At 28.7% G+C, this 19,002-nt stretch overlaps 2 protein-coding genes across 2 annotated transcripts in view; both read right to left on the bottom strand.

Annotated features, from left to right (window-relative positions):
• Window positions 1-246: 246 nt before the first annotated feature.
• EloA (transcription elongation factor elongin A) lies at window positions 247-7,658 on the bottom strand. The gene is made up of 9 exons (XM_031981964.2): window positions 7,145-7,658; window positions 6,401-6,669; window positions 5,182-6,155; window positions 4,723-4,895; window positions 4,455-4,624; window positions 4,299-4,390; window positions 3,691-3,890; window positions 3,262-3,541; window positions 247-3,070 (listed from the first exon to the last, which is right to left on the bottom strand). The coding sequence occupies exons 1-9, from the start codon at window positions 7,211-7,213 to the stop codon at window positions 2,991-2,993; spliced, it is 2,307 nt and encodes a 768-aa protein (XP_031837824.1). The 5' UTR covers window positions 7,214-7,658; the 3' UTR covers window positions 247-2,990.
• Window positions 7,659-9,822: 2,164 nt separating this feature from the next.
• The window catches only part of dsb (scavenger receptor class B member debris buster), a 71,838-nt gene continuing 62,658 nt past the window's right edge, over window positions 9,823-19,002 (bottom strand). The window contains exons 4-10 of the mRNA XM_031981966.2: window positions 17,443-17,603; window positions 16,682-16,820; window positions 16,135-16,338; window positions 15,526-15,670; window positions 14,726-14,980; window positions 12,644-12,762; window positions 9,823-11,901 (exon numbers count right to left, since the gene is read on the bottom strand). Of these exons, the coding sequence (XP_031837826.1) occupies window positions 11,470-11,901; window positions 12,644-12,762; window positions 14,726-14,980; window positions 15,526-15,670; window positions 16,135-16,338; window positions 16,682-16,820; window positions 17,443-17,603 (1,455 nt within the window). The 3' untranslated portion in view covers window positions 9,823-11,469. The remainder of the gene's footprint in view (window positions 11,902-12,643; window positions 12,763-14,725; window positions 14,981-15,525; window positions 15,671-16,134; window positions 16,339-16,681; window positions 16,821-17,442; window positions 17,604-19,002) is intronic.

Here is a 19,002-nt window from a genome sequence, read left to right as displayed (position 1 = left end):
TAATAATTATTCTTACAATATAATAACAATAATTAATACTTGGAAAATATAAAACAATTAGTTGTGATTTTAATGAATTAATGTACTGAATAATAAGCACGTAACTTATAGTTTTATTAACAATAAATAAAAATATTAAATATAATATTTTATATTTACTTAACTATAACTAGAATATGTTGTTGAATTTACTTTTCTTTTTACAAAGTAAATTAATAAAAAAATAAACAGGTTTGTTGTAGAAGTGTACAATAATAATGATATTCAGTTGTTTAGTTTTCAGCTGCTTTTTTAATTTTTTTTAATTACAATATACATATGTCTTTTTTTGCAATATTAGCTTATTTCTATACTGCGGATGTTTATGCATTTACAATGTTCCTTAGACGGTAAAACGTAATAAAGTAAAAATTGTAATGGAGTTTAGCATTGTATATATGTATATTATAAATACAATAAAACCCGTCATATAGCAAATAAAGTTCTGACTAATTATCCTTTTTATAAATTAATATCTAAAATTGGACATTTGCATAAACATCCACAGTTTATTACATACAACAAATATAAAATTATTTGTGACATACTTTTTTATCTTCTTTAATTGTTTTACATTCCGGGAATGTATCCAAATTTATTCGGTATTAAATAGATGAAATCAAAAAACTATTTTTGTTTCATTTATAAAATGGAATTTGATACTTATTTGATACACAATTATGGATTACACAATAAATAAAACAGTACTGTATGCGATAAAATTGTTATCACTGTAATATACTGCGTATATATGTACATTATTATAGGTATACTGCAATTCAATAGTTAGAATTTTCGTAAATAAAACGGCGTAGAATATATTCAACTATATTCATTCTTTCAATAAAAAAAATCATATTAAATTTCTCCAAATATACTATCTCTACTAAAACACATTCCAAATGATTATTTAACATGTTGATTGTAATATATACCTCTAACGGTCATTTCAATATAGCTAAGCTGCAAACTTGAGTTTTTATATGGAAAAGATATATATAATTATACTTAAACTTATATAAAAAATCAAGTTTTATATTAAAATATATACGTACAATTACTTTAAACGTGCTATGCATAAAGAAATATATTCTTTACCATATCTCGCAGATTTCAACAAAACCCTAATAATAAAACCCTGTTCAAAGCCGGCACTACACATGCTATAATGTCAGCTATACAGAAATGTATAAGGAAATGTATAAAAACCGACCGAACTTATATAATTTGAAATGATGCTTTAATTATTCAAGTACATATTCATATTCACTGGTAAGTAATTAAATTACCCTATTGCATGAAGTAATAATGCTCCAAATATCATCTATTATTTGTTTTACGTTTGGAAAATGATAATTGAATAGAAATATTACCCGTTTAAAATACTTCCATTTTGCAAAATAATATTGATTAATATCATAAATATGATTAAATTCCTTTTTATATATGCCGGTAATCATACAAGTAACATCTTATATAAAATGTTTGGTTTAGCAGTCAACATGTTAAATCATATATTTATGATTGAAGCTGACAGGTTACTTATTTTCAACACGAAATATGTTTTAAAAAATCAAAGTCTACATTAAACTTATATATTCCATTATAAATTCCGAATAAATTATGCATATTACGGATAAAAATAACATTAATTTTACACAATCACTTAATTATGATCTGTTACTCAAAGAAAATCTTACAAAAATATTAATATTTTTACTTTTTATTACTTGTATATTTGTCCACCTACATCTTTAAATCATTTTTAATATCTTTAAATTATGACCACAAATTCTCAGATGTGTGATCCGCTAAGGAACCCTCTGAAAACTTTTTGAATGCAGCTTATTTCTAGATACTAAAATAATTTAACATTATAATTTTCTAAACATTATCAATCCTAATTGATTTTCATTACAATTAAGAAAGTATTCTTCAATGTATAATTATATGTTTTATTAACATGTTCCATCTTTATGTAGATTTATAATGCTCAATATCATCAATGGTTCACATTTATTCTCTTCTGGTTATAAGGTATTTATTCTGTTATTCTTCTGTTTTATACTTCTTCATAAATAAATATTTACAACAGTAATCTTATGAGACACAGCAACAAATGGGTTATATTTAACATATACACAACTAGAAATTGTGTATAAATAGGTACTTTTTTACATTAACAAACATTACCAAACAAAATATAATGTAGCACAGTGATCACGTGTATTTTATAGTTGTCAGTTGAATTTGATTTAAGTTTTATTTCTGGGGAATTTAAATTATTAAGCCTGTTATCACTTTTTTGAATACAGAATGTCACAATTCATCACATATTTCTTTTTAATTCTTCAAACTCATGTATAACTTGAAGAGTTCAGAGAATGAAAGCATTGTATAACATTTTTAGAATTCAATTATTATTATAACTGAAAGTGATACATGATGTTCATTCATATACTCCTTATTTTATTGTTTTATATTATATCATAGAATAAAAAAATACAAAGAGGATGCGAAATGTATGTTACATAAGTTATATTTGTTACAGAAATACTTTAAACTTGATTTAATTAAATCAAATCTCACATTTGTAAAATGACACCATCATTCCCTGAACCCCTTAATTATCAAAAAATTCTGATTTCCTTACCTGTACAATTTATGAATCCGATTACATTTATAATAGATTTAAAAGCACTGCACAATTATTTTCACATACTGTCGTTATATATATGATCAAATGGTTAAACTCTTGGAGTACCTATGCAGTAGGTATACTTTTTAATACATTTTGTTCAAAGTACACACTTTTGTCAGTTAACGAAGTAACCAAACGTACAAACTGATATGACTGATATCATTATGATACATGTGCATAAACGCAAAATGCATTATAAATTGATACATAATTTACTTAAATAATCAATTGTTAATAAAAATTGTAGAAACTACCGCTTATAACGTCCTTTTATTAATTGTAGAGCTTTTGCCATTAGAGGTGCTTTTGTTTTCTTCATACTACCAGAAGCTAATAAAACAAATAAAAATATTTAATACAAATATATAATTTTGTAATATTGACGTTTTTAAAGATATTCAGTATATATTTAATGAAAAGTAGTGTAAAATATCTATACAATAACTATGTATAAGATGTATAAAATATTAAAATAATATTTATATTCCAAAAATTTGTCACATAAAGAAGTAGATACTTACATGTTTTTGCACGAGATATAGGTGGTGGTGGGACAGATATATTTGTTGCAGATGTAGGGCCTCCGCCACTAATTAATTTGTTCTTTAAACTAGATGTAGTGCTGGGTACAGAATTTGCAGTTCCATATTTAGCTTGTTTTTTCAATACATTCCTCGGAGGTTTGACAACGTTATCTACATATGCAAGTTTTGTAGATCTTACAGGGAGAGATTTATCAATTGATTGTTTTATATTAGCCGTGAGCGTTTTTAGCTTTGCTTCTCTCTCATCCAAACAGCGCTAATATGTCAGAAAAATTAAAACTTATGTAATTAAGGTAAAATATTGTGTTAAAAAACTATATGTATATATGTACTATAGATATAACATACAAATTTATATTATTTTAAATATAATTATGTTTCAAAACTGCATTAAAAAATATATACCATGTACATCTCACGCCATGTTTCCATCTCTTCTCTTTCTTTGTTTCTAAACTGACGATTACAGTGGAACTCCCACAAACGATCAGTATCTTCGATTAAATAAGGATTATAATGTTCTAACATGAACAGTTGATCTGGTGTTGCACGCTCTAACACAGGTTTTATGATATCAAAAGGCACTCCACCAGTAAATTCAAGTGCTATATATAATACAACAAAATTTATAATTATAAATTATATTATAATACAACAAAAATTAAATATACTTAATATATGATATATTATACACTACTTGATATACTATACACTATATTAAACTTGCAATTGTGTTTTAGACTTTAGTTTTGTCAACAATGAAGACATGGTCTTTAAAAATGACTTTAACAACGTATAATTACTAGACTTTTACATATTTTGACTTCAAAAAAATGCATAACATAGTTCAAATATTAGTAAATACATATGTACTAAACCAAAAAAAAAATAGTGTCCAGATTTTAAAAAAAATTTCTAAAGTAAGCCTAAAAACTGCTGTTCCAAATGAAAATATCTTATTAAGGATAAACTTTAGAATTATTTTCCTATCTTTACATTCATGTGTCACTTACCATCAATATTTTCTATTAGTACTTGTATACACATTTCAAATAGAGATGGTACAGTTAAATAGCCGGATTTATTTCCTGAATATACTTTCGTCCTACAATTAGAAATCAATATATTATGTTTTATATCCATTACAATTTTCATTATTAAAACATTACCTTTGATTTTTAACACATATTACGTCTGTAAGTAATTTATCTTCCTCTTTACGAAGAACAGGATTAACATACGGCAGTGGTTTATAATTTGGACTAATTTCGGGTAGTGTAGATGCCAAATCTACACTTAATGGTTCCAGTTTCACATTTGATGATAAAAGAGGAGGTGGCTGTAATAGAGAACATTAATTGTTCACAATTTTTCCATGACATGATTAAATAGTCCTGAGTTGTCTTAAATTGATATAAATTATGTTATATAAATTACTTGTAAAGGGTCAGTATTTATTGGTTCAGTTTTCACTACTGGCTTTTTAGTAGGTGTAGTTGGTGGATCTACTTTAACCGTTTTTGTGGAACTTGTGCTTGCAGAATTGTTAATACGCTTCCTAGATGGCTGAGCTATTGTACACATACCAAGTGCCTCAGCAAAACTAGCACCTATATATAGAAATAAAATGTATTGATTATGTCAAAATTTGTGATATAAAAATATGTAACTGCAATAAATGAATTTCCTATCTTTGTCAAAATAGTTTCAAACAAGGGATTACTTTTTCAATGCACAATCTTTGTACGAAAGTAAACTATCATTTTATTTGAAAAAGTTATTGTCAGCACATAATAATACAATGAGTCGAATTTATTTAACACTTTTTAAACAGAAAAAATATACAATTACATATTTTTTTCGCATCATTAAAATAACACATATTCATAAACTAACCAGAATTGCAATCTATTCCTTCGCCTCCATTAATTTCTTGCTTAATTTTAACTAATTCTTTTGATTCCTTTGACCCAACCTTGACATGCTTTAAATCTTTACTACTTTTGCTGTTACTTTTTTCTTCTTTATGATCTTTCTTTTTACTTTTATCTTTACTTTTATCACAATGCTTATCACTAGAGGAACTATTACGATGCTTTGACTCTGAAGAATCTTTATTGGAATGATGACTATCAATTTTTTTGGACTCATCTTTATTATGACTTGTTTGATTATCATTTTTATATTTATTTTTCTCTCCATTATCTTTCAACTTGCTACTTGTTGATTCACTTTTCTGTTTACTAGAGCTTGCTTTTAATTTTTCTTGGGAATCTTTTTTCTCGTGCTTAGTCTCATTCTTATTTGTACCTTCTTTATTTTTGGGCTCTTCTTTTATTTTAATTGTACTAGATGCACTATGACTGTTATGCTTCTCAGAAGTAGTAGGTGTTTGAATTTTAACTTCATCATTTTCACTCTCTGAATTTTTTCTTCGTTTATTTTCCTTTCTTATACTACTGGAATTTTCACTTTTCCGTTTCTTATAATTTTCTTCATTACTTTTATGTAAACTGTTGTTATCAGTAGATTTGTTAGAGCATTTTTCTGAGTTTTCAGGCTTAGCTTGACTGTGATGTTTAGACCCATGGATTTCATCTTTCTTGGAGGCACTTTTATTATCTTTTAAAGAATCTTTTTCATTTCGTGACTGATGTTTATGACTATGTTTATCTTTATCATACTTCTTTTGCTTTTCTGATTCACTGCTAGAACTTTTAACTGCATCACTGTTACGTTTTACTTGAGTTTTGTCAGATCTTTGTTTAGATTCTTGTTTAGAAGCATGTTTATTATGTGATGTATTTAAAGCTTCAACTTTTTCCACTTTATGCCTGTGTAAATGTTTTTCACTTTCCTTGGTTTTATGTCTGAAAAATAATTAAATGTATGGAATTTTTTTTATTCCAGAAGCACAGTTATAATTTTTGAAGAAAATAATTATATTTAATTATGATTTTTATATTTTTTGTTTAGTATAGACATATTTAATAAGTATTTTGAAAAAGAAGTTACTTATAATGTGAACAAAAATAAATAATATTATAAATATATGTTTTGCTTCTCTAAATATCTTAAAAGTAATAAATATAATAAAAAAATAATTCTTTCATACCTTTCAAAATTTTCTTCAGACTGAGGAGATTCATGACCGTCACTGTAACTTTCAGGTGCATCAGGGACACATGCTTCATCCTCATCTTCACCTTCGCTAGTTTCTTCACTAGCAACCATTGCTTTCCATTTTGCAACTAATGCTTTAGCAGCATCTCCTACACCATTTTCATATTTTCTCAAAGCATTTACTGTTCGTCCAACGCCAGTTTCCTGAAGATGTTGTACCGTCACAGGCAAATTGGATAATTTTGAAATACAATGTAACATCTGCAACATATTCACATCAATATGTTTGTTCAACACATACATATATATACAGTACACATAAACATCAAACATTAAAATAAAAATGTAACATAAAAAATAAGAAATGCTAATCACTGTATTTTTATGAAAAAAGTATTTCAATACAAATACATAAACAATAAGGCTTACAAACTTTAAGTTAAACAAAGAAGTAACGAGTATTTTTCTCGAACTTACTTTAACATATATATAATAAAATAAAATAAAAATGAATTAATATTAATTTCAAAACATTTATTTATGTTCGTAAAAAGACATATATTTTAATATTTTGGAATGTGCGCATTACATATTTGACAATACTGTATCTGGTTTAGATACCATTGGGATTGCATTTAAGCATTGTGAGGTTATCTTCAAACAACAAAAACAACTACATTATTATATACATTGCTCGAAATTTACAATTCATGAAAACTAATGCCATAATACATACTCTATCTCCATTATCATCGCATTTTTCAATACTTCGCTGATAATGCTTAATTTTGTCCACAACAGACATTATTGCGGTTGCCAGCTGCTAACTGCTGTTGTCTTGTATTTATGGACAGATGGATACGACAACGAATGAAAAAAGTACTTTTAATTGCGGTAGATATTTACTTTTATTTGCCACACAGTAAATATTATTAATTGATTTACACCCATAATCAGATAAAGATGTATAAAATATTATTTTATATGATATAAACTAAAAAAGACCTATGATTCTTTTTAACAGTTTAATATTATATATATACACCATCTTCGAATTATATATCTTATAAAGATATAAAGATATTAATATAAAAGTACTAAAATCCTATTGAGAAAACAATAAATTTGACTCCTCAACAATAAGTACTATCATCAACCAAAATTAAAATATCATAGAAGCACTGTTACAAGGAAACCACCTGGAAATTCTCAGGAAGTTCACTTTTAACTAGTTAAATATACTAGTTACAGTACTATGCATTCATTCTAACGCATTATTGGTGATCTAATGTACATATGTACATAGGCCTTTAGATATTTAAGGAGATAAAAAATGGTATTTATAATGCTTATTTTTTGTATATATGTGGTTTTATAATTGATTAAGTTTAAGTCCACATATTTATTAATGAAGTAGTTTCTATAGAGTATAAACTTAATAATAATTAATTAACAAGAATGGAATAATCTATTAGTATTTAATAAATAATATTCGTATAGTTATTTAAAGGTTGTACAGTTTTAATACAGCCATATTTATTAAATAATGGTTAAGTACAGATGAAATATTTGTCGGTGATTTTACTTTGTTACTATATCAATTGTTATTTTCATTTTTGGATTTTCAAACAGAAACTGATAAGATTACAGATAAGATAAGATTAAATCATGATTGCAATAGTTTTAAAATATGTAAATACAAATGTTGTATGTATAGATAATTGTAGTTTATGAAGTTTACAATATACATATAATTTAATATAGAATTTCTTTTTGAAACAAGCGTCAAATGAACATTTTATTGTAGGATAAAATTACCATTCGTCATTTAAACATTAAGAATATTTAGATTCAAAATTATTTGAATATTTTACCTATTACACTATATTTTTACAGCGAATAACATTATAAAAACTAGCGTCCCTAGATGTCTTGAAGTATTTACACCAACAGCTAGTGACTTTCGATTAACGTTCTCCCCACCATCTTTACTCAAGGAGCTGTCCGAGACCACAGACAAGGTATGGAATAGACATACATGCAATGTAAAATTTAGACACACGGTCTCAGGGGTACTAGTACCCCTTACCATTTTCATGTCACGCCCTGTCATATCGACTAAGGTTGGTTTTGCATGGCAGCGCTATAAGTGATGGGAATTAAAATTAAAAATATTGAACACATTTAAAATACGTACAAACTGTGCATATACTGTATTTTTCTGTCAATAGTCTGAAATACCGACATCCTCAAAAATATGCATTAACTGCCTCTACTTAAATCGAACGGTTAACTGCTGAACTATACTCAGTCAAAAAAGTCTCCAAACACCCCATAAAAATGTATTAAATGTTACATATACTTTAAAGAAGAAATAAGTCATTTTTACACATTCATACAGAAAAGCATAACATTTATTATTGGCGATAAAAAGAAACATACACATTCATCAATAAATAAAATAAACCAAAAAGACAAACATAACAAAAACGTGATCAAAAAAGTTTCCGTATTCAGAAATTTACTAACTGTAATTTCTAACAATTTCTCGCACCCTTTCTTTACATGGAACATACTAATGTTTTTTAGTAAATTTAGGCTGAATATTCTTCCACTCGAGTATAATTTGAGATTTTAAATTTTCGTTGTTTCTAATATCGTGTCCTTTCAATATTCTTTTTATTACATTCCATAAATGGTCAATAGGATTGACGTCAGGCGATTGAGGTGGTGTAGAAACTGTTTCAGCAGATTACATAACAGCCATTCCTTTACTTTTCTCGCTGTATGCTTAAGGTCATTATCTTGTTGAAAAATGAACGATCTCCCTAAGTTTAATTTTATCCATTATATCGCTTGATCTATTATATCGCCAATAAATTTTAAACGTCGGGTACAGATGTTTAGGATCTATCTCTGCATTTGGTTTTCTCCAAACTTTCCCCTTTCCATTGTAACTAAAAATGGTAAAATCACCTACCATTCTAATGTAAGCAGTATCAGATAGTAGTTCACCATCATATTTTTCCCAACTTCATTTTATGGTGTTTCCTCCAGTTCTTATTTATTTCTGATTTTTTTTTATTTTGTATATTAAATGTATAACTTAGAAGATATTTTAACACAAAACCTAACTATTGAGCATTGTGTGTATACAACAACCAATAAACTACAATATTGAGGAATGTTACTGAAATTAAAATCTCTCCTAGACTACATTATCGTGTATTTTTGGATAAAAAATTGTGGTTCGTTAGCATCAATTAATTGTGATTTAAGATCAACTGGGAGCCGACCTAAATTAAACTACATACTTGTTCCTATAAAATATTTATAGTTTTATTACAAAATTTCATTATCGTTCATAATTATTTCTTTATATTACAATGAACATTAAAATCTATAGAAGCACAAACTGAGCACATATGACCTACTAAAACTCACACTCCACTCAATTCATTGTTCTCATTAATATATAAAAATCCTTTCAAAAATATTTTTAAACAAATCGTTTTTATTACAAACTTCATACATAGTAACATTACATGGTATATTCGTATTATTATTCTAAAAATTCCCAATTAATAAGATATTTTATGAATATTATCGTTTAGATGAGTATAAACTTCATAGGAAAATAAATCAATTGACTCTTTTTCTATTTAATATTAAGTGTCCTGAGTAAGGTTTACTGGTTAGCAACCTCGAAATATTACGTATGATATAAAACATGTTTGAACATGCATTTTCGATCGCTTTCGTTTAGTTCGATTATTTTTTAAATTCCAAATGTGATGTTTAGACGTAAACTGTAACCATCATCAAGCTATCGTTTTGCCTGGAAATTATTCGTATTAATACCTATTACATAGTACTAATATTGCACTAGATCTCGATCATGCATGAAGTGCCCACGTTGAGTAGCAATGTTCTTGTACGGTTCATATCATATCATTCGAGATAATGAATTTTGCTGAAATTGCGTTTCGTTTTTTCTTTAATCAGTCAGTACCCGTTTCTGTTCGTCGAAGCACGATCTAGGTTTCGCGCTACGGCACATTGACGACATAAGTAAAGAAATGAAATCACAGATAGGAAAAGAAATTCAGCAAAATCGAACATGGTTCGTGCAGAGATAATCGGAATTTCGTCAGACACATGATTATTATAACTGTTACGCATCATCGTCCCTCTTCAGGTAATTGGAAGGAAAACTTTGGTGTACAGTATTAAAAACGAGTAAAAACTATCGCGAGACGATTCAACGTCGCGTAACGCAGTGTATATAAGTACTTTCTGTTGCTGGACAGTTGGTACTTACTAGGGGCAGCAAAAGGGCAAGGGGGTCTTTCGCTGTGTGTTTTGTTTTTAGCATTAACCCTTTCGCTACAATGAACGAGATATCTCGGTTTCAGGATGTTGAAGAAACGATGCTGTGCACGAGATATCTTGTCACCACGATGTCCCCGTACAGTGTTATCTCTTGTAATACCCGAATGATATTGGTGCTCTAATATAGAAGTAATGTCGATAGCCGTGCTATTTGCAGCAGTGGAAATATTCTGCGATTCTCCTATAGTGTTTACAGTTCTTGTCATCCACCAGACTCTCATCTTGTAAAATATGAAGTACTTTATATTTATCATTTTTAAGCATCCTCTACCAATGATGGCATATCGTAAAAATCGATTACCTCTGTCAAATTTTCAAATAAAACACTTCATATCAATAATAAAGGTACACAAGGTATATCTTCCATAGGACTGAACGACGACATCATAGTGATGAGATATCTCGTTCATAGCATCGTTTATTCGACACCGTGGAATCGAGATATCTTGTCCATTGTAGCAAGAGGGTTAATCAAATACCGTGCGATTGTATCAATGAATGGTATCACACATTACTGTCTAAATTGGGTACGAAGAAAAGCGTGCCTCTTTCCAGTGCAACCAATTAGACCCGCATTCCGCCCAAGTACCAACTCCCCAGCAACGCGGGATATATACTTAAATGTATCTTATTTTATTAATCGTAGATACAAAATTATTACTATGAAGGCTAGACACTTATCCTTTCCGCCTTCTCGTTTCTACTGTCGTTAAGCAGAACGTACGAATCTCGCGTCACTAGCAGTCTGTGTTGTCCGTTCACCAGTAACATCGAACCTCTTCTGATCGTTCGTTTCCCTAATTCTATCGCTTCGTGTGTAAATACAACGTTGTTGTAAACTTTCGCGGAAACAGTGATTATGATTATTAAACCGACTAGAATTAATCCGTACGAGGTACAGGGCACAGCGATGTCGCAGAACGTCGTTGCTAAGTAGATCCACCTGCGGATAGAGGGCGTCAGTTCCTCGACACCCTCTTCCACCCACATGATTGGAAATACGATATCGGGAAAATCCGACACGACAGCGATGTTCGGCTGGTGTTCAACTTTTAAGTTCAACTGCAAACGAACTTTTCCTTCTAGCGGCACACCAAGTTTCTGAAGAATAAAGGAGAACAAATGATAGATGTAATTAATCGTTGAATACAATCAATATAATAATATTCTATTGAAATATATGCAATTTAGAATTATCAGACTTTTAGCACGTTGAATGGCATGGGGGTCACCGGTGACCCCCGACCAAATCGAATTGCTAGAATAACAAATAATGTTTATAAAATCCAGTATGTATCAAATTAATGGAATTCGTAAACCTAGTATTAATTAAGAAGAACAGCGATCATCTGATCATTTGGTGTGTAATCAATTTTTCTGGAGCAGTTACCAAGAAAACAAAAGAGTGCTGTTTCCGTTATTTTTAAATGGAATAGCATACTAATTATTTATTTAATCAGACGGATTTCATAGAATTGAAAAATATTGAAGTAGAACATTACATTATACCTTGTCACCCTGTATATTTTGTAATCTATACACACGTATATGAAAACAAATCTGACTAAAATATAAAAAGTAATTTTCCCGTTTTATTTGAGAAGCTTACAAAAAGCTTACGAAAAGAATATTTGCGTAGTAATAGAATAAACTTTATGGGAATAGTAAATTCATGGACAGTCAAATTGAAATGAAACTCAGTTTACATTATACATCTATATTTCATATTTAAGAGAAAGTGATTGCTCTGGATAAGACTTTTTTTCATTAACATTAACGGATTCATCAAGATCTTTCCTTTACAAAAATTTTTGCAGTGAGAGCTATGTTTAATAATGCTTACCGGTTGAATCTTAAAGTAGGTTTCATGCCGGTCTTGATTTGGCTCCAAACCTTCGACCGCATCCAACAGTTTAGGATCCGCCTTATAAAAATGTGGAAAGGAGAGATAAACTGGCGCAGCTGAGGAGTAAAAGAGAATATTATTAACAATTGTATTTATGTCTATTTTATATTTCGATTTGTATTTTAATAAAGCACATGAATATAGAATTATATAAAACTTGAGGTTTTCTATTAGAATTAATGTCTTTATTTTAAAATTGTTGACATCATACCTAATAATTAATTATTATTTTTTAATTTTATTCAGGCTATACGATATTGAAATTAAAGAATGAGCAAGTTTATAAAAATTTAGTCAACTATGGAAAGGAAAAGGTTCTGTACGTGTAAATCGATCATCGACATATTTAACCATGTATACTACACAAGTATATTAGATTAAGAACAGTATCCAATCCATAGATGATTGCAGAGCAAATAAATGCTTACAATATTGAATGTCAGAACTGATTGACATCTTCTAAATAAAAGTAAACGTTTAATAAGAAATGTAGTAAATCTAGAATATAATTTATGCCTTTATTAGAAATATGGGATGAAATTCTAACGAATCACAAGAAAGTGACTTGCATTCGAAAGCCTCAATAGTGAAAACTACACGGTATGTGGTTCGAAAAGAGAGAATTACGGTATGAATATACTGGGCGTTCCAGTACGGGCACTATACTATTTTGCATATTCAGATAAGTCAATAATATAGAACAAAGGTTCTCCATACAATATTGTTTCACATACTTTTATACTTTTTTCATATGTTTCAATATTCAACAACAATGAAGGAAGTTAAACCACAGTTAGCATTGAGAGTTATTGAAGATATGTTTTGTTTGACAGAAATATTTTATTTTCAATAAAAAACGAAATGTTGCAACTTCCTCCGATGGTTTTCGTATGAAAAGGTATTGTTTTTAAGAATCTTAGATTCTTAGTTTTCAATGTAAATTCAGAAACATAAGAAAGATCGGTGCATGAGTGGCTCACTGTTTCAAAGTTCACATTTAACTTAAAGCTTAAAATTATTTTAATATGTTTTCTACAAAAGACAATTATAAAGTGTTTATAGTAAGAACAGAAATAATTTTAAACGTCGAAAATTTGGTTCTTTTTTAAAGCATTTGTTCGCAACTTTCAATTCTAAATGCGAACGTTTGAAGTCAATATAGTGAAAGTCTTTAAAATATTAACATGTTAATCCTGATACGTGATTTATTAGAAAAAAATCGTTAAATGGAAATGAAGTCAGTAATTTTTTCCAGTTTGCTTCCTGCAGGATATGTATGTCTTAACAACGATTACAAAAAATCTAAAAATGGCTACTTCTTTACTACTTTTAAATAACGAAACATGAAACACGCGATGTTTTTTGCTCGGCAAGTTATCCGTCCACAGACACTTTTTAATCTCAAAACTTGTTGTGCCACTTAATTACTCGAGACATTCACCTGATTTGACTATCTATGATTATTTCTTTGTATGTGGTAGAATATTAGAAAGTTAAAAGGTCTCAATTATCAATCTCTCTTTTCCCTTCTGTCAGCTCAAAAAATCCAGGTGTGCGAAAATACTGCGCGCAGTGTGACTTGTCAGAAGAAAATAATTCAGTTTCTATTTTAAATCACTGTAAAGCAAAAAACGAGACTATTAAGAACTGAAAATTAATAGTGTATCATTAATCAGCACACCATCATGGCACATAATTTTCCGGTTGCTTACTACCATTTGTACATTACCTGTTGGACATTTTCTTCTAAAGAAAAAATTTAATGAAATCAATTCAGTCGAAAGTAGGACGAACCCATGGTTCTTCTAATTCATTTAAAAACTGATAATCATCATAATCAATTCAGTGCACATTGTTTAACATAAAATATACATTATTATTGTTGGCAAGTAAAAGAGGGCAATTACTCTCGCAAGTAAAGGCATAAGTTCACTTTCATTTCTATTTAAAAAATTAATTTCGATAATTAAAACTATGCGATTATATGTCCTACGTGGAGTTGATGGATGTTATACTTACTATACTGGCAAGGACTAATATTTTGCAGACCATCCATAGGACAAGTCGACATGTCACTGGAACAAAAACACTCGTTTTCCGGAGCTTTATCGTTTGGTCGTCCGAAAACAACGTCAGAAGGAGTGTAGTAATCTCCTTTAATTCCTGACTTCTCTGTAGGGCCGCGATATTGCAAAGGCAAAGTCCGGCAAATATCTTTATCCCAGAGATGGACGATATCGTCGCCGGTTAGTTCACGAGGAGGAAAGAAGGATCCTACAATAAAATATTTTATTGTTAGTGATACGTTAACGGCATCTTAATTCTTGTTACTGGTTTTTAATTACGTCTATAAAAATGAATGAAGTGCAGGCAGGATTAAGGAGCATACATAATTCATACGTGTGTCGATTAGCAGCGATTTATTATTTGATTTCACCAGGGAAAAACGATGTTTTTCTTTTATGTACAACGTATGAAACTTCAATTCTGTAATCACATACTTCTTACGTTTGAATAAATTATATTTACTCATTCTTATTCATTTATTCGTTTTGTATTTTACACAGAACAAATTGCTATATGTTATTCAATATTATATTAATTCGAAACGATCGAGTATTTGGCAAATAGATCATTCGGAAGTAATTTATTTTCAAAAATTTAACTCTGAAATTTATTTGTGTGCGTTCCTTTTTTGAAATCAATTTGTTCGAGCGTTACATACATGATGTGTCGACTTATTCACAGATTTCTATGTACGTGAATACGTACAATATAATATATTGTTATGTAATCTTACAAAAGCTGATGGTACTTACCTTCTGAAGCTCGAATAGAGTTACAAGGAGCATTTGGCCAATACGGTAAACGATCTAATCCGTTTAGTCGGTTTATTAATCCAAATTCCTTCATATCGGTATGGCCCGTGAAAATGGTAGATACCTCGTTTATAGTACCATTCCTCTATAATTTAAAAGTGTTAGTTTTAATAATATTATAAATTTCAATCATTTTTATTAATTTAACAATAATTATTAAATTTGAATAATACAAACATGTTTTATTTCATGCAGTGAAGTTTTAAAACCTTTTAACATTAATTTAATCAACAGATTGCGGAAGTGTGTGTAAAAATTTATAGAGATATTTAAAAAAATTCTATTAAGTAAAATTTCATTGTTTTCATGGATAGTTTAGATAAATTAAAATCACACTGAAGCGATATTAAGTTATATGACTGTTTGTTCTGTTAATTTGTTTAAACTTTGGTATAGGTACTACAAATGCATAAAGTTCCACAGTCGATTAATGAAATATTTAAATTCTTGTTATAGAGTTCCCTATCTTCTTAAGCAATGCTCCTTCTTTTAATTGTGTTTACACGTGAATGTAATATTAACAAATAGAATATACAATTTATAACTTACTCCAAGTAGAAGTCCCATTTGACTCATCGGGCGTCTTGTTTTTGGGAAAAACTGATGCGCAATGCTAACTAATGGATCATCGTATCCAAAAACAAGCTGTTGAGCAGTTACAGGAACAAACGGACTCATGTGCATTCCGCTTAGAAACATGGATAATCCTAAAGTAATGAATCGAGGCAGACTCTTACTCTGCGTTGATACAGTCTGAAATATGAAATATAAAATAATGAATATATTCCAATTAAATTCTTTCTTCAAGCATATACAGTCACAATAAAGAGAATAGTAATTTTACCCTTTGCACTCGTATGTCGTGTATGAAGATGACTATACAAATTTGTTATAGAACGTTGGAAATTGTTTTACAAAGTATCACACTTTAAAAGAACATCAAAATTAAACGTTATTATAATATTAATAAATAAAATAAATATAAATATGAATTACTTTAATTCATTCCCCTAAAAATAAATACAAGTTTACATCCAACAATATTGAAAATAAACCGAGTGCAAAGGGTTAAACAGGTTAATAAATGTTTACTCACCAATAATGGAATGTTTGGTACCATTAATCTCATGTTTTTGTCCTGCGACAATTCTGGTACGAAGTTTAATATCTTCTTGTGTTGATAACTCACAGTACCATTGTTGTGAAAGACAATATTCACTTTTTCCATGTCTTCCCTGTAAAATAAGTAAAATAATTATTATGAATATTTTTAATATACAAAAGATCTATTGAAATGTTACAAAGTGTTCCATAATTTCTTTTTGCTGTTACATTAATATTATCTGTATAATATTGTAACATAACGTAATTGTGTCATTTAGTTAGTTTGAATTAGTTATGTAAATGTATTTTCATCTACGTTTATAAGAATTATTACAAAGATGTGCTTGAATTACGTATTTACAACATGTATTACGACTATAAATTCTGGAACCATAAAATTGCCGGAAATGCGATTCTGTATGAAAATATCGATATGCGACGCAGTCGATACTGTGTATTTTAAGTTCTCAAACGATTTCGAAATGAAAATGTCACAAAGGCAAGCTGTGTCACAAACAGGAAATAATAACATCTTACATTGGAGATTCAATACCACGCGTTTGTTACTGGTGAAATAATAAATAACCAGCAGATACTTTACGAATAAAACCAATATACAAGAATATAGAAACATTTAATTCACAGTTCACATTATCAAGATTAGTTAATAGGTACTACCTCTCTGTTTTCAAATTTTGCACTGAATATTTCAGTATACTTAAAACGCATTTTATTATTTTATACAAGACATACTTATAAACAAACGGCCCAACTTCCTGCAGCTTCGGCTTCTCGTTGAATTGCAAGAAATTCTCCGCATTTGTTACATTGAATATATACACTTTCGTTAATCGAACTACACCGGGTTTTTGCCAGTACTGAAACGAAATGGAACCATTCCATAGCCGTAGTTGCTGAAAAAAGAAGAAAAATTCAATCATGACTACTTGTCATAGCTAAATAGATTAATAAATATGTAAATAATTGTAGAATATATTTATGCATGTTACAATCTAAATAGCTTTCAGTTCTGTAACTTTTGTTAATGACGTTTGAGCTTATTATTATACCTTAACACTAGAACTATCGCACCCGTTACAATGACAGGTTTCAATTTTTTTATTTCGCAATTATTGATACTTCAAAAGTAATGATATCCAAGATAATTTATAAAATAAATAGTTCCATTATATGCTATATACTATAATAAATATATGAAGTAACTGTAAGAAGATTATTGTTACAATTTTTATAAGGATTAGGTATTAATTATATTAAACACTTAATAGTTATAACGTTAAATAAGATATTCGAAATCAATAAATCTATTCATGTTTGGCTGTATAATTTATTATGTCCTCTAATATTAATGGTATATGCAGTTATTTTCTGTATATTTGAATATTCAGGACAGAAAATGATCGTTCATAATTCAATATTATGGCTCCATATTTAGTTAAAAATGTATTTCAATAAATTACTTCATATTTGAAGGAAAATTTAAAGGGTACTACACAGTAATCTGAACGTTTTCCTTTTAGGAAATTAAATATACCGAAGTAACATCCACCAACTTTTATGAATCTTTGGTACAAAGTAGATTTGTCAAAAATCCTTTACATGCAGTATTGTCATCATTTTAATTATTCAAATCGAATATGTAGAGAGAGAGCTCTCAAAATTGGAAGTAAGAAATATATTTAATCGAATATCTCGAAAACTGTTAAAACTACTTTAATTTAGCAAAATTATATATTTTTTAATAAAAGTTTACTTTTCTAATTAGATTTTAGAAAAATTCATTTGTTTAAGTGATAAGTAAAAAGCAATAAAGTTTTGAATATTTATGCAATAACATTCTGATCCACTTTCACGTAGATTTTAGTGTAAAAAGTGTACGCCTAATTACAAAATCCGGACACACCAAAATGTTTATTTTTATATAAAAAAAATGTATGTTTAGTTTGTTTCTTATACTTGAACTTCCCTGCTATTTTATGTAAGATAGAATTCATAACCGTAAGTAATCAAATAGATAGTAATCTATCATAATTTAAATATTATGGTGTCGTTAACCCTGTCACGCTTGCTCGCGATGGTAAATCCGATATATGCATCGTTCTATGCAATCGATTAAAAACCTACTTTAGTTAAAGTAGATTAGACACAGAAATAATTTACACCAACAAACCAACAAATATATTTCGTGTTCAGCCTTTTTGGATCCTAACAATTACAGCTATAGTACTAGTAATAAATAAATAAAGTGTTTCAAAGAACGTTATATTAGCCGATGTTACTTAAAATATCAAT

This window comes from Nomia melanderi, chromosome 3, assembly GCF_051020985.1.
Source record: "Nomia melanderi isolate GNS246 chromosome 3, iyNomMela1, whole genome shotgun sequence".
NCBI lineage: Eukaryota > Metazoa > Arthropoda > Insecta > Hymenoptera > Halictidae > Nomia > Nomia melanderi.
Note: the sequence above shows the minus strand (reverse complement) of the source record. Positions and strands in the feature narration are given on the sequence as shown.